The sequence below is a fragment of the Xenopus laevis genome, chromosome 6L, assembly GCF_017654675.1.
Source record: "Xenopus laevis strain J_2021 chromosome 6L, Xenopus_laevis_v10.1, whole genome shotgun sequence".
Taxonomy (NCBI): domain Eukaryota; kingdom Metazoa; phylum Chordata; class Amphibia; order Anura; family Pipidae; genus Xenopus; species Xenopus laevis.
The window spans coordinates 8,956,779-8,974,256 of NC_054381.1; the positions used below are offsets into that span (position 1 = coordinate 8,956,779).

The window sequence follows — 17,478 nt, forward strand, 5'->3', positions numbered from 1 at the left end:
TTATGAGACAATAGACTTCACTTTGATGCTATGCCCCAGTCGCAGTGTTACACAAGGAATTCTGTATCTATCCACTGCTTTTAGCCTCTTCCCCGACTCCAATAACAGTGTTATGTACAGACTGGAATGTACCTGGTTATACAAATTACCCTTTAATGAGTATAGAAGGTGCCACCATTAAATCAGCTGCCAGTCTCTTAATATGGAACCAGTTCTTTACATTTCAGCTAAAATGCAGAAAACTGTGGTAACTATTCCCTCAGTCTGGGTAACAGTCACCCTGCTATAGTTCCAGGGGTACCCAGGGCACAAATAAACACTCACCCCAAATCTCCCCCTAACTGACCTTCAGACTGGGCCCCCTTAGCTCATAACAAGGTTACAGATATATAGAAACATTGGGGTGTCACCCTGCTATAGTTCCAGGGGTACCCAGGGCACAAATAAACACTCACCCCAAATCTCCCCCTAACTGACCTTCAGACTGGGCCCCCTTAGCTCATAACAAGGTTACAGATATATAGAAACATTGGGGTAACAGTCACCCTGCTATAGTTCCAGGGGTACCCAGGGTACAAATATTCACTCAACCTAAATGACTTAAGAAATCCGTAAATACGTACACACACTAGACAGTATATTCTTTTTCTAGCACTTGAACTTCTTTAAGAGGGGAGACGTGATTGTGAGCACTTTACACAGAGCAGTAAGTGCAGTGAATGAGGAGAGGAAACATAATAAAAAAATACCATAAATGGTAAGGAGAAGTCAGTGGGTATTTAGTGTTGTGCTATACAGATCCCTCGTGTTGTAAAAAGCCAGTTGTACAGCACATGAAGTTCTAAAATACCTATAAAAAGTGAATGGGAAGGTTACAAATGTGGGGCCATATTTAACTAACACTGGGTAAAATTAGCCTCAGGGCAAACAGCAATTAATGTTGGCCCCTTTAGTGCATCTACTGATCTGGGGGGCTGCTGCAATTGAACAGAACCCCCTGTTTGTAATTGGGTGCCCAGGACTTGAAATACAGATAAATCATATGATGCCCAAACAGCAGCACTGAGCAATCCTACTACAGATTAATACACAGGTCTTGATCAGGCCTTGGCATCTCAAGTACAGAGACCCAAACAGCCCAATAAATAGTGAGTGTCTGTGGCTTCTCACAGCAGCTCCTCTGGCACTTGCCAGAAGCCACATATTTGAGCCTGATACATGACCTGGGCATTCTTACCACTCCCCCCATCACTCTGGGCCATAACGGGGGTCTGTTCTGATAGCTCTGTAGAAACCCAACTGAAAACTTCCCCCAAAGATGCACCTCGTCAGCACATGGTGAATGAGGGCTCCTCTTCACAGGAATCAGGGGGCCCCATAGCTAGGGTCGCCACCTTTTCTGGAAAAAAAATACTATCCTTCCTATATATTTATCTTTTTTCCCTATTAATATGATAGGGATGCACCGAATCCAGGATTCGATTCGGGATTCAGCCAGGATTCGGCTTTTTTCAGCAGGATTCGGATTCCGCTGAATCCTTCTGCCCAGCCAATTCGAATCCTAATTTGCATATGCAAATTAGGGACGGCGAGGGTTTCCGCATGACTTTTTGTCATAAAAAATGTCTTCCCACCTCTAATTTGCATATGCAAATTAGGATTTGGTTCGGTATTCGGCCAAATCTTTCGTGAAGGATTTAGGGGTTCGGCCGAATCCAAAATATTGGATTCAGTGCATCCCTGATTAATAACATTGGGATCAACCATCATTTTTACCAGGCTGGTAAAATACCAGAAGGGATAACATGAGGGAAGGGGAAAAGGGAAAAAGTGTATCCAGTATTGTAAGCTGGTGAGCAGTAAGGTTCACTTACCAATACTAACAGGGGGTCCAGGTGCTCAAGCCCCAGACCTTTAGCTTTGGGAGGTAATATCATACATTCTCGATTCAGTGGTAGGCTGGCCCAAAGACTGGACTACACTCCAAAATATAGTGCAAGTAAAAAAATATTTATTACGCAAAAAGGAACATCTCACAGGGTGCCCTTACGCGTTTTGTGCCTTGGAACTAGGAACTATAAATGGGCCATAAAAGCATCCTGCAGACAAAGCTGATGTTTTATCCTGTCTGAATCATTAGGCAAAAAAACAATCTGAACCCACCCCAGATGTTGGCTGAACTGCAACTCTTGACACGTGATGAAGGAAGTTGTAGTCTAACATTTGGGGACCCAACTAGTTGCAACACGTGCCCCTATGCAATGATCAGCTTTTTTTGTGGGCACTTAGTCATAGGCTAGGGATATTCAATTCTGTCTAGGAAATGCTCCCAACCTTAAATTAAATTATAAAGTATCCTGCTTTGTTTAAAGGTCTTTGAAAATCTAAGAAAATACCTCCACTCTCTTGTATTTAAAGTAATTTGAGAAATACTAGAACTGTCAACTTAGCCATCAAATCTATGAAACTTAGAATGTCTATCGCAAAAAGTATCTTCCCGTGGTGTTAATACATATGTTTTTTCTGTAATAATATGTAATTTTAAGCTATTAACTTTTAAATGTTATATGTACTTAATTTTCCTTGGACAAACCAATCATTTATGTACTAAGCTTTTTGATTGGCTGTCCAAAACACTTCTCTGATTGGTGAGCTCCCATTTAAATATCACTGGTTGGACAGAATATCCTCAGCCTATGACTAAGTGCCCACAAGGCATGAAACGTGTAAGGCCACCCCGTGAGATGTTCCTTTTTGCGTAATAAATTATTTTTTACTTGCATCATATTTTGGAGTGAAGTCCTGTCTTTGTGCCAGCCTTACACTGAATCGAGAATGGTAAAATACCAGCCAGGTGGCAACAATATGTTAGTGTGGTCAACCTGCTCCTCCCAGAGGGGACCCCAATTATGAACCCATCTTCACGTGGTGCAGGGGACCTGGCCACAATAAGAACTGGGCCCCAATAAAAACATAGCTGTACTTATAGTCAGGGCAGCCATCAGGGGGGAAAGTTGTAGGGGGCCCCTGAGGGTAAGGGGGGCCAGGCCATGCCACACTTACTTGATTAGCCGGGCCCCCCATCTTTCTGAGAGCTGCTGACTTCGGGAAGGCATGGACGTTTAAGGGGCCCTGGCCACAAATTTTCTCATAATGTGGGGGCCCTGGCCACAAATGCTTTTTTTATGGGGGGCCCTGACCACCAATATCTTTTTATTTTTTATTAACATGTAGAAACCCTAGCCACCAATATTTTTTTTGTTTTTTTACTGTGTGGTGGGGGGCGGACCTGTAGGTGGGGCTTGCGGTGGGTGCAGCCCAGGGGGCCCAGGAAATTTTGTTGTATGGGGCCCTGCAATTTCTGATGGCGGTCCTGCTTATAGTCATGCCCCTGCTCTACCCAGCCACGCCCCTATTATGCCCAAACTCTGCCTATGATCCACCCAGGCTCCTCCCCCAAGATGGCGGCCCTACCTCTCAGAGTGAAACAAGACAGTGGCTGCCTATATCTGTGTAGGGCCGGTTGCACATTGTGTTGGTTATTTTGTTCAGTATATTAAAGGGTTAGTCGGAGGCCAATGGAAAACCTTGGCAACATCAAGACTCGTCTAATGGTCACAACACATGTATATTGTAATGGACTGAGGGAGTCAGTGTAGAGCTCAGGGACTGTGACAATATCACTTTAGGTTTACTTGCCCTTTAAATCCCCTCACAAGCCCTGCAGGCTGCATGAAGTATATGTTATGGGTCGGTGAGACCCACCACACGAGCTACAAGTTACATTTGTGTGTAAATATAGCGGGGGAGGGTAAGTGAGTAGAACAGCGCCTCTGCTCATGTCTGTGCCGCCAGTACATCTGAGGGAGGGGCACTCGCCTCTGTACAGTCAGGATGACATGACAATATCCACCAGAGGTGCGTGACAGCTAGTAAGTCACGTGATCCTAGGTGCGGTCTCCCAGGCAACCGCCTAGTTACGTCACATTTCCTTCCCTGAGGCTTTTACGCTGCCATCGCGGCGTCCCAACATCGCACGTACACGCTCCTCCCACTCTGCAGCTTCGCAATCCTAAATGCGGTCACTTGCCGTCACCACCGCGAGGCATGCTGGTAGTTGTAGTTCACCGAGCGCCCAAAAGCAGTCTCGACTTTGCGCTTGTGCCACGAAACAAGGTTCTGCCACTGATATATGTATCTATAGCTTCGCTAAGAGGGGTTGCCTTGGCAGGAAGTCATTTTGTTCTTTCTTTCTAACGTCCCGTTCTCTGGCGAAGGTCATTGTGGGCCGCTCTGGTAACCTTGGTGACGCTCAAGCCCCGCCCCGTGACGTCAGATGCCGGCGAGTGAGTATTAGAGGCGTCACGCGGGTGACATTGTGAGCAGTGAGACAACTGAGCGCAGAGAGAGATCCTGATACAGGTGAGGGGAAGTCTCTGGGGGAGAGGAAGGAGGGTGTTTGCTTTAGGCCTTCAGCACTTCTGGGCCTATTGGGGGAGGAGCAAATGTATTATATATGGTCTCATATTATCTGTATTCTTATTATGCTACAGAACTCTGTATAGGCTTTACATTCAACTCACTGCTGCCAGGCCTCTGGGAATTGTACTGCCTGGGGGTAACTATTTGAATGCTTATCATTATCATGTGACCCAGGGCTTTCCAGAGGCTGGCAGGGGATGCTGGGAGCTGCTGACTATCTCTGGCATAGGGTATAGGAACTTTAAATGGGCCATAAAAGCATCCTGCAGACAAAGCTGATGTTTTATCCTGTCTGAATCATTAGGCAAAAAAAAAATCTGAACCCACCCCCAGATGTTGGCTGAACTGCAACTCTCGCCTTTGACACGTAATCATGGAAGTTGTAGTCTAACATTTGGGGACCCAACTAGTTGCAACATGTGCCCCTATGTAATGATCAGCTTTAGAGCATCTCAAGTAGACGTTGTGCAAGTGCATCCCGTGTTGCAAGGCTGTATTGTAGCAAGTTGCCCAAAACCTCACGTGCAGCTGCCTCTCCCTCAAGGGTTGCACTCATGAGATTTATTAGAAAGCCGTTAAAGGGTTTATACACCTTTGAGATAACTTTTAGTATGATATAGAGTAGGGAATCCAGGATTCGGTTCGGGATTCTGCCTTATACAGCAGGATTTGGATTCAGCTGAATCCTTCCGCCCGGGCGAACCGAATCCTAATTTGCATATGTAAATTAGGAAAATCACGTGACTTTTTGTCACAAAACAAGGAAGTAAAAAATGGTTTCCCCTTCCCACCCCTAATTTGCATATGCAAATTAGGGTTCGGATTCGGTTGAATCTTTTGCAAAGGATTCAGGGGTTTGGCCGAATCCAAAAAAAGTGGATTCGGTGCATCCCTAATATAGAGTAGGGATGCACCGAATCCACTATTTTGGATTAGGCCGAACCCCCAAATCCTTTGCCAAAAATTCGGCCAAATACCGAACCAAATCCTAATTTGCATATGCAAGTTAGGGATGGGAAGGGGGAAAATTTTACTTCCTTGCTTTGTGATCAAAAAGTTTTCCCTCCCCGCCCCTAATTTGCATATGCTGGGCAGAAAAAGGCCGAACCCTGGATTCGCTGCATCCCTAATAAATTCTGAGATCATTTGCACTTCGTTTTTATTATTTGTGGCTTTTCAGTTATTTAGGTTTTTATTCAACAGCTCTTCAGTTTGCTATTTCAGCAATTTGGGTGCGAAATTCCCCTAGCAGCCATGCACTGATTTCAATGAGAGACTGGAATATGAATAGGAGAGGCCTGAAAGGAAAGAAGAGTAATATTATAATCAGTTGAGGGTCTTGAGAGGAAGATGACTGATTAAAAGTAGCAATAACAATACATTTGTAGCCTTACAGAGCATTTGTTTTTTAGATGGGGTCAGTGACCCCCATTTGAAAGCTGGAAAGAGTCAGAAGAAGTCAAATAATTAAAAAAAAAAAAAAAAAACTATAAAAACAAAATAAATAATGAAGGCCACTAGGGATGGATGAATTTGACCCGTTTCGCCAGAAATTCGCCAATGGCAAATTGTCGCACGCCGCCATACAAGTCTATGGGCGTCATTTTTATGGCGAAACAAACCGAAAAAATTCGCCCATCCCTAAAGGCCACTAAAAAAGTAGCTTAGTATTAGCCACTCTGTAACACAGCAACATTTTATTGAAAGGTGAACCACCCCTTTAACTGTTTAAAACCTTTATTCTGTTTAAAATCTCCTGCACCCAAGTTCTGGCAGTGTATGTCGGCATGATGCAACTTTGTGGGTCAAATATCAGCTCCGTGTATCAGACAGACATAGGGATATCTGAGGTTTAATGGCAGGAGCTGGGAAGTACACTGTATATACACTGCTGCAGAGGATCATTTGCCTGTTGCTCCCCCTCCCTATCTTTATTCATCAGACTCTTTCAAGGGGAAACAAGCCTCCTCTTATTTCCTCTGGCACCATTCCCATAGCATCCATTTTACTGTGCGACTGCACTCCATTTATATAAGAGGCAGCATTTAGTTATGATGTGTATTAAGAATATACTCTATTAAAGGGGAACTCTTTGTACGCAAGTTTCCAATATACATTCGTTACATGTTAATTGCTATTGAAATCGTTATTTAATGCTGTTTTCTGCTTCTGACCCTGGAAACAGTCTAGCCGCAGTCCGCTCACCTCCAGAGCTGTTAATCCGCTGGTGCTACATTGTTTCAGGAGTCAGAACCAGCAGTCCTGAGACTATAAATATACAGAGATGCTGCTTTCAATAGCAATTATGAAAATGAGGAATTAATGGATATTGGAAAGCGCTTAGAATTACTTTTTACTTTCGTTCGGGTAAAACTTTTTTTTTTTTTCTCGGTTTTGTCACTTTAATCTGTGTGTGTGTGGAGCTGGTGTTCTCTATGGTAATTGAACTCTTGGTGATCAAAAATCCTTTCCTTTATTGACTTGTGTTATGGGAGTATAAATGCAGGGCTGTGCCTGTTGTACAGTTACTGTACTGGTGGGGGTGCTAGGTTATTGGGGCAGAAGGAGATTTTGGGAAAGGTTGATGTTGTGCATCCAATGACGCTGGGAATTCTACTCTTTATATAGTGTATAAAGTATCCCCTCTTGTAAAATATAAGGATATTATAAGTAAAGGTGACCATACACGGGCCGATAAAAGCTGCTGACAGATCGAGTCGGCAGCTTATTGGCCCGTGTATGGGGGCCCCCGACGGGCTTCCCCGATCGAGATCTGGCCAAAAGTCGGGCAGATCTCTATCGGATGGGACTAAAAATCCCGTTGAATCGCGGCCGCATCTGTTCGTTGATGCGGTCCCGCGATCCGACCGCCCGTTTGCGAATGCTAGGATCCGATCGTTGGGCCCTAGGGCCCATGATCGGATCAGCCGGATATTGCCCACCTCAAGGTGGGCATATCGGAGGGAGATCCGCTCGTTTGGCGACATCGCCAAACGAGCGGATCTCTCCATGTATGGGGACCTTTACTAAGGAACACACGACTGGGCGACTTCGGAAAACGAACCGCCGCGTGTGATTATCACTGGCTTTTTTTTTCATTTTAGCCGGCGCAGTGAGGGAAGGCATTTGGGGAGCTTGGTCGCCGCAAAGATGAGGCAATTAGTCGCCAGGCGACCAAAACGCCCAGTGTGGCCTTACCCAAACACCAGAGACAGGGACATTAAACTTTAAATTTAGATAAAAATGGAAAAGCAACTGAAAACAGTCTGGAGAACAATTGAACTGGAAAAAGTGTTTTGAAGGTGAACAACCCCCTTTAAAGAGCCAGGGTCACTGACCCTACAACAGAATGTTGCTGAATTGCAACTGCCAGTTTCCTCTGAATAAATACCTTGAGCAATCGCTTATTTTAGCCCCTTCTTGTGACCTTGCTCAGAGCAGCTGATGTCCTTCAGGCAGGTTCCCACATTCACTTAACCAGGGTCATTTTCACGAAAGGAAAGGCAGCAATTGCTGATCTATAGCACTTTATGTGAGTGGAACAATCGTACAGTAAGTAATCCACTCCTTGTTGTTACTTCCCTGCAGTTGGTACCTATAGAGGAGGCAAAATAACACTGACAGAGAAGGATCATTTCCAGATGTCCATGAAGGATTAATATAGGAACACACTTAGGGGCAGATTTAAAAATTAAATTTTTTTTATGGTCCGATACAACTAGGGAGTTATTGAAATTTTATTTGAGTTTTTTTTAAAAAAAAAAATTCTTGTTTTTCGAGATTTATCATACTTCACATGGCCCTTTAAGAACTCGAATTTGACTTATTTGCCATCTAAAACCTGCCGCATTACTGTATAAGTCAATGGGAGAGGACCAATTTGGAGTTGTTTGCAGCCTTCCTGACATTCGAGTTTTCTGGTCGATCGAATTCATTAAATCAATTTCGATTGGTCGAATTTAGGGGGAGTTTTTAAAAACGCACATGAATTCAAAATTCGACCTTTAATAAGTGTGCATCTATGCTCTCCTTTATCACTATTTGGATTCTCTTGTTTCCATTATTCTCCCAGTAAGCTGCCCCCCCCCCCGGCACAGAATGTTCTGATCCGTTTTTTTCACTCGCTCCAGGACTAACTGTTCTGCTGCTCCCAGTTTGTTTCATATTTAACCCCTTCAATCAAGAGTAAGCGGCGTGTGCATAGATATTCAGGGCAGCCCCAAATCTCATGAGGGTCCAGTTCCGTGGGGCAGTTTGTAAGAGCAGAGACAGACAAGAAGAGATTCTGAGAGATGGTCGCCCGGAGACTAATCTCCCATATTGCCTCCCCGTCAACTAGAATCGAAATTGACAGCGGGATGGCACTCGGAGCGCTACATTTTTCAAAGTCGCCCGAAGTTGCCTCACGAGGAATGAACAGGCTGTGTATTCACTTGTTCCTATGATACAGGCACTCGCGCTACTCTGGTTACAGAAACCCTATCCCCTCAGACCTGAATCTGATCCGTAACCCTATTCTGCTTGGAACATCATATTTCATTATCTTTATGTAAAGGAAATAGTTTTGTGGCTCAATAATGAATATGGGGAAATACATTAAGACCATTCGTTTTTACCTTCTGCCATCAAACCTAGAACTGTACCTCCCCCACTGGTCCCTCTGTTTCCCACTAATGACCACGTCCCATTACTTTTACTCAAAGCATTCCATTGCAGGGACTTAATTTAAAAGTCTAGAATTTTGTAGTCGCTGTGTCTGTCTGGTTTTGGTGCTATTGATGGGGCTGTAACGGGCTGGACAGGAATGTGGGAACAGCTGCTTTTTGCTAATTTTATTACTAGAAGGCACCAATTAGTGCAGCAAGGATATTGTACCATTTGGAAGGGGTGTTTGTTCTATTTTTAAAGGATTTCTAATGTGAAGGTGGCTTAATATTTAAATGTTTGTTGTAATTGCCCTTTATAAATATCTCATGTATTTAATTTTCTTTTTTTTTTTTTTTTTTTTTAGAAACTTATCTTGTAAACCATGGCTCAAACTGGAGATGTGTTGCCCACCTATGAAATGGCTGATTCCCAGACCTCAAAGCTGATAAAGAAGTCAAAGGAGTCTCCATTTGTGCCGATAGGTATGATTGTCCTATTTCACACTATGGAGTAGCGGTAATCTGGCTTTTGCCATCCAAGGAATGAGCTTCCACAAATATCAATGGAGCACGCACTCCGAATAAAGGCAATCTTCCACCAATGTTCAAAAAAAGAGTATATAAGTTTGTGTCCTCAGAAAGAGGCTGCTCTGATGTTCTTCTGCTTAGGAAAGATTTGAGAAAGGTTTCTAATTGGTTTCCTAAGCAGAAGAACATCAGAGCAGCCTCTTTCTTTCTCCTGACAACTTCCTTGACTACTTGGTGGTCAGACTGGTGGGAAACTGACCAGCAGGTGGCGCTGTTGGAACAAAATTCATTCATATTAACAGTACGTGTATCCCTTAATATCTTGGAATTAAAAGAAAATAAATAATGTAAATTGCTAAAGTTCTTAGAATAACACTCATCAATTTTACATTCACTTGTTTTAAAGGTTTACTTATCCTTTAATAAATGTTTAAAGGGGTTGTTAACCTTCCAACTTTTTTGTCAGTTCAGTTGTTTTCAGATCGTACACCAGAAAAAAATACTTTTTCCAGTTATTTTCTATGTGTGACCATTTTTCTAATAAAGTGTAAAGTGTAATTTTTCACCTTCTAAAGCAGCTCTGGGGGGGTCGCCGACCCTGTAAACTGTTCTAAATTGGTACATTTTCTTATCTCTGAGCAGAATCTCTGGGTTTCATTACAGGCAGCTGTTAGACTTGATACAATAGTTACTAATACTCCAGAGATGCTGCTGAGAAATGGATCAACTAAATGTTGTAAAATTGTAACAGTTTAGAGTCTGCACCTGAATTACTGAGCTGTCAGACTGAAACACCAGAGACAGGAACATTCAACTTTAAGATTTTGAGGGAAAAAAGGGTAAAAAATGGGAAAATCATTGAAAAAAAGTCTTTATTTCTGGGGAACAATCGGAAAACCATTGAACTGGAAAAAATGTTTGGAAGGTGAACAAACTGTTTAAGGCAGGCCAATGAAATCATTGTATCCCCTACTTTCTCTGTAGGAATGGCTGGATTCGCTGCAGTGGTAGCCTATGGGCTATTCAAACTGAAGAACAGAGGGAACACAAAGATGTCTGTCCATCTGATTCACATGCGTGTTGGAGCCCAGGGATTTGTTGTAGGAGCCATGACAGTTGGTAGGTACCAGTGGTAGCCAGTATGTCCCCTTATCTAGTCACGCTCTTATGGGCCCATCCTTGTTCTGTGCCATGAATCAGCCAGTTTGGCACAGTTACCCAGGAAGCAGGAGAACATGATGCAACAGCTTCTCATTGAGATACCATGACCTTTATCATGAAGTGTCTTTAGAGGTGACACAGCAGAGCTCTAAGTCTTATCACAGAATGAGCGGAAGTGCAGGTGCTTGATCAGTGGGTGGATGGCAGTTGTACTGCTCGGTGACTGCCACTTAACACTTCGGTCCTGGAACTGGGCAGCGTGCTCTCATTGCTTGCCATTGATCTGAACAGTAAATGATCGGCCCTGGATGAAAATGGAATTGAGTTTGTGTGTCGGTGAACAGGGTCGGAACTAGGAGTAGGCAGAAGAGGCAGCTGGCTAGGGTGCAATGATAGGGGGGCGCTAGGCAGTTACCTCTAAAACTGTCTTCTGTTTATCCCTAGCTGGCTTTACACCCCTTTCTTTTCTTCCCTTTGTCACCCACCCCTCTTTCGCTCTCCCCTCCGTCGCGTTCTCCTCCCTCCCCTCCATCGCATTCCTCTCCTCTCTGTCGAGTTCTCCTCCCTCCTCTACGTTGCGTTCTCCTCCCTCCGTCACATTCTCCTCCAGCCACTTCTCTCCGTTGCGCTCTCCTCCCTCGACTTCTCTCCCCTCTGTCGCGTTCTCCCCTCCCCCACTGGCCTGGCCCTGTCTGAATATATATTTTGTGATTAAGCATAGAAGTGGGGGGTAACAACCATATTAAAGTGCTTCTACTTTCTCATTCCAGGTGTCCTTTACTCCATGTATAAGGAGTACCTTGCCAAGCCATCCGATCATTGAGTAAACACGTCTGTCCGGACTCCGTTGTGGAATACACATATCCCATAAACCCCATATTGGGGCAGTGTTTTTATTTTCTCAGTGTAGCATATCGCACCTTCTCTGTTGAAGGGTCTGCCTGCAGGGTATTGCGGGACCCACAGCTGAACCATAAGATTTCTCTATTTTTTTTTTAATTTAATCCAGCTCAGTAGTGCATACAGCGAAAGAACCGAAACATTGGATTTACTGGACCTTAATCTTCATTGTACTGTCTAGGAACTGTATTTATTTTGTAAGTTTATGTAAATACAATTTTAGGATGATGTTTCTACAGCAGTGCAGTTGGTTGTTCAATCACCGACTTCTTTACTGATAAATAATATCAGTTGTGTTCTGTGTAACTTCTCCACATATAAACCACCTAGAAATCCTATGTTAGCCCCCCCATGGTTTTATTTCTGACAAATATTGGTACAGAAATGCGGGTGTTGATGCAAAATGTGTGTGATATTAAAAATAACAGATCTGTTCTGCTAAATGGTTGGTTTTTGTTTTTTGAGAAAGTGAATGGGAAACACTGCTGGGAGAGGGGCAAGTAACAAACACCTTCATTCTTTTGAAAAACACTAGATTGGATGATATTAAAGTTCAGCAGGATCAGCTGAGCACCTTTATATTGAGGAACATGTCACCAAAAATGCTCTTATGTTTTACATATGAAATATATTATATCTCCAAATTATCCATGTGATGCCACGTACAGCCACTAGGAAATATTACAATAAATAAAATTCTAGTATATTTTAAAAGCTTAGGTTGTCCTGAGAAAAGTGGGCCTCATTTATTAACACTGGGCAAATTTGCCCATGGGCAGTTACCTATAGCAACCAATCAGTGCTTGGCTTTTTAAAGCCAGCTGCAAGTAGAACAATGAATGCAGCAATCTGATTGGTTGCCATGGGTTACTGCCCATGGGCAAATTTGCCCAGTGTTGATAAATGAGCCCCAATGTCTTTACCTGGGTAAACTGAAAGGCTCCAAAACTGAAAGAGCACAAAATGTTCAAAATTGTTTTAGTATGACATAGAGAGGGATATTCTGAGACAGTTTTCATTCTTGGTTATTTAGCTTTTTATTGCTCTCCAGTTTCCAGCAATCTGGTTGCTACGGTCCAGATGACCCTAGCAACCATGCACTGATAAGAGACTGGGGTATGAATGGGGGAGTCCTGAATAGAAAGAGTAGTAATAAAAAGTAGCAATAACAATACATTTGTAGCCTTACAGAGCATTTGGTTTTTAGATGGGGTCAGTGACCCCCATTTGAAAGCTGGAACGTTTTAGAAAAAGATGCCAAATAAATGAAGACTAATTGAAAAGTTGCTCAGAATTGGACAGTTTTTGGGGGGAGCCTTGAAGACACACAAGGGTATAAAATACAGTGACACAATCCGCTTCACCCACCTATAAATTTGGTAGAATACAAAATGCAACACTTTTCCTTCTTTGCTCATTAAATACCCCAGTACAACACTTTGATATTATGATGTCACTAATCTCAGTCATTGGCTCATTGGTCGTGGCAATGTCAGTCCCTGGAAGCCACTCACATCTGGGTGTAGGGAGTTGAATTCAGAGGTTACAGAGTTGCCTTTTTATATGAAGGAGTTGGTTTCCTCTATTTTTCCATCTAAAATGTCAACTTTTTATTACTCATCTTTAAATTCAGGCCTCTCCCATTCATATTCCAGTCTCTTATTCATATCAATGCACGCCTGTTATTTTGATGGGAGATTGTGCTTTGCCCCAAATAAACACAGTGGCCAACATTTTCAAAAACCGTATTCCTCATGCCCATGGCCCTCTTTATAACTGGGACTGACTGCAAAGCTCTGTAAGGCTACAAATGTTATTGCTACTTTTTATTCTTCATCTTTCCATTCAGGCCTTTCATATTCCAGTCTCTTATTCATATAAATTCATGGTTGCTAGGGTAAGTTGAACCCTAGCAACCAGCTGGCTGAAACTGCAAACTGGAGAGCTGCTGAATAAAAAGTTAAATAACTCAAAAACCACAAATAATAAAATATGAAAACCAATTACAAATTGTCTCAGAATATCCCTCTCTATATCATACTAACGGTTAGTTCAAGGTCAACAATCCCTTTAAGGCGCCACATCTCTTGTTTGTTATCCACCATTTATTCCCTGTTTGTTATAACCAAGGTAAAACACTGTGTATCCTGTCGGCGCTATATAAATTGATGATGACGATGAAAGAAAGGTTAAAACTAAGTAAGCCTTATCAGAAAGGTCTATATAAATACACCAGTAAGCCCTCAAAGTAATGTTGCTCTGAGTCCTCTGTCAAAAGAAACAGCACATTTCTTTCCTTCTATTGTGTACTCATGGGCTTCTGTATCAGACTTCCTGTTTTCAGCTTAAACCTCCAGGGCTAGGGCTTGAGCATGCTCTGTTTGCTCCTCTTCCCCCCCCCCCCCTTCTCTGCTGTAAACTGAGCCCAGAGCTGTAAGTGAGCAGGGAGAGAGAGACTCAGGCAAGAAGTGATGTCACACCAAGCTAATACTGCAGCTGCTATCCTAAACAAACAGCTTCTAGAGCTTTTTACTGAGGTGTGGTAAAACATTCTACAAAATAAATATAGCATTCTAGCTTGCACTATTGCAGCTAATCTATTGGCAATAAAATGCCTCTGTAGCTTTCCTTCTCCTTTAAAGGGATACCGTCATGGGAAAAAAAAAATTCAAAACACATCAGTTAATAGTGCTGCTCCAGCAGAATTCTGCACTGAATCCATTTCTCAAAAGAGCAAACAGATTTTTTTTTTATATTCAATTTTGAAATCTGACATGGGGCTAGATATATTGTCCATTTCCCAGCTGCCCCAAGTCATGTGACTTGTGCTCTGATAAACTTCAATCACTCTTTCTCTCCTAAAGTGCAGGCACAAGTCACATGACTGGGGGCAGCTGGGAAATTGACAAAATGTCTAGCCCCATGTCAGATTTCAAAATTGAATATTAAAAAATATGTTTGCTCTTGTGAGAAACGGATTTCAGTGCAGAATTCTGCTGGAGTAGCACTATTAACTGATGCGTTTTGAAAAAAACATGTTTTCCGATGACAGGATCCCTTTAAGAAAAAAAACATAAAATAATCCCTCCAGCAAGGATTCATGCAGATTAGTTAAAATCGTGTAGTGTTTTATTATTACAGATAATGGAAGAGGGACTTTGAGTGTAAGCTCCACTGGAGCAGGGACTGATGTATAATGTCTGTAAAGCGCTGTGTAATATGTGAGTAAATATCAGATAAATAAAATGGTGTGCGCATGAACCCTGCCATTATTTATCTGTCATTGTGATGGAATAGTAGCACCACCTATTGGTGAAGACAGACTACACACCAAAAATGGCATTTATCTGAGGCTCAGTTTGCCTTAAACTAAAGACAATGGTTTGTAAGGGGGCTAGAGCCATCAGGGCCACCATCAAAAATTATGGAGCCCCGTACAGCAACAATTTCTGGGCCCCCTGGTCCCAGCCCTGCCCCCCCAAGCACCACAGTAAAATGTCCACATAGACATCAGCACTAAAAACAGTAACCCCCCCCCCCCACTCACAAGTTTTAAAAAGCCATTGCTGGTAAGGGCCCCTTATAAGTTAAAAAAATAATTGATGGTCAGGCCCCCCTATAAATTAAAAATAAATTGCAGCCAGGGTCAAACATAAAAGTTTTTTTTAAAAAATATTGGTGGTCAGGGCCCCACTACAAGTTAAAAAAATAACTGATGGTCAGGCCCCCCTATAAATTAAAAAAAATGGCAGCCAGGGTCAAACATAAAAGTTTTTTTAAAAAAAACACTGGTGGTCAGGGCCCCCTACAAGTAAAAAAAAACCATTGGTGGCCAGGGGTTTAATAAAATGTAAAAAAAAAATACATTGGTGTTCGGTGGCACTTACCTTAGGTTCTTCTTCAGCTTTTTCAGCTCCTTTGGTGGCTTCAGGTCTTTTCACAGTTTCGGGACTTCAGCTTCGAGTTCGGCTGAACCCCCAATTCTTTCGTGAAAGATTCGGCCGAATACCGCACCCTAATTTGCATATGCAAATTAGGGGTGGGAAGGGGAAAACATTTTTAACTTCCTTGTTTTGTGTCAAAAGGTCATTTGATTTCCCTCCCCGCCCCTAATTTGCATATGCAAATTAGGATTCTGATTCAGTTCGGCTAGGTAGAAGGATTCAGCTCTACTACGCATGCGCCGAATGTCACAAAGTTTTCCGTTTCCTTTTTTGGCAATTTCGTGACTTTCGCGCATGGACAGTAGAATCCAACTGGCAAATGCTCCTACTGCGCATGCGCCACCAAACGCCAGGGAATCTAGGAAGAAGATCACACGGGAGAAGATGGTGCCTGCGAACTCCACGGGAGAGGACCTGCGCCAAGGGGTAAGTAGCAATTTAGGGGCATTTGCCCAGGGGGGAGGTAGGCCGGGGGGAGGAGGGACTACGGGGGGGGGGGTTGCGCCTAAAGGGTTTGCTTCTCCTTTAACATAAAAAATGAATGAAAAGAATGAAACAGAAGGGTAATTTAGACAAGCTGTTTGTTGACAGTGTCTTGAGATCTACTGATCACCTGCTAAAGGTCTACTGGTACATCCCGAAATACCTTTTGGGCACCCATATTTTATAATATACTAGAGAAGTCTATGTCAGTCCTTCAGGAGACGCTGTGGCTGCTGTTCCTGAATGCTCCATCTCATGTTGCACTATACTTGCACTATACCTGCATTACACCTGCACTACACCTGCACTACACCTGCACTATTCCTGCATTAAACTTGCACTATACCTGCACTATTCCTGCATTAAACTTGCACTATACCTGCACTATTCCTGCACTATACCTGCATTACACCTGCACTACACCTGCACTATACCTGCACTACACCTGCACTATACCTGCACTACACCTGCACTACACCTGCACTATACCTGCACTACACCTGCACTACACCTGCACTATACCTGCACTACACCTGCACTACACCTGCACTATACCTGCACTACACCTGCACTATACCTGCACTATACCTGCACTACACCTGCACTACACCTGCACTACACCTGCACTACACCTGCACTATACCTGCACTATACCTGCACTACACCTGCACTACACCTGCACTATTCCTGCATTAAACTTGCACTATACCTGCACTATTCCTGCATTAAACTTGCACTATACCTGCACTATTCCTGCACTATACCTGCACTACACCTGCACTATACCTGCACTACACCTGCACTACACCTGCACTATTCCTGCATTAAACTTGCACTATACCTGCACTATTCCTGCATTAAACTTGCACTATACCTGCACTATTCCTGCACTATACCTGCACTACACCTGCACTATACCTGCACTACACCTGCACTACATCCTGGCACTCATTCCTGCATTATTAAACTTGCACTATACCTGCACTATTCCTGCACTATACCTGCACTACACCTGCACTATACCTGCACTATACCTGCACTACACCTGCACTACACCTGCACTATACCTGCACTATACCTGCACTACACCTGCACTATTCCTGCATTAAACTTGCACTATACCTGCACTATACCTGCATTACACCTGCACTATTCCTGCATTAAACTTGCACTATACCTGCACTATTCCTGCATTAAACTTGCACTATACCTGCACTACACCTGCACTATACCTGCACTACACCTGCACTACACCTGCATTAAACTTGCACTATACCTGCACTATTCCTGTATTAAACTTGCACTATACCTGCACTATTCCTGCACTATACCTG

General features: G+C 43.1%; 1 protein-coding gene across 1 annotated transcript; it reads left to right on the plus strand.

Annotated features, from left to right (window-relative positions):
* The first annotated feature begins 4,392 nt into the window (after nt 1-4,392).
* higd1a.L (HIG1 hypoxia inducible domain family member 1A L homeolog) lies at nt 4,393-12,160 on the plus strand. The gene is given in 4 exon segments (NM_001092867.1): nt 4,393-4,422; nt 9,494-9,611; nt 10,641-10,775; nt 11,588-12,160. Coding segments are annotated over 3 exon segments (288 nt in total). The 5' UTR covers nt 4,393-4,422; nt 9,494-9,511; the 3' UTR covers nt 11,641-12,160.
* The last annotated feature ends 5,318 nt before the right edge of the window (nt 12,161-17,478 follow it).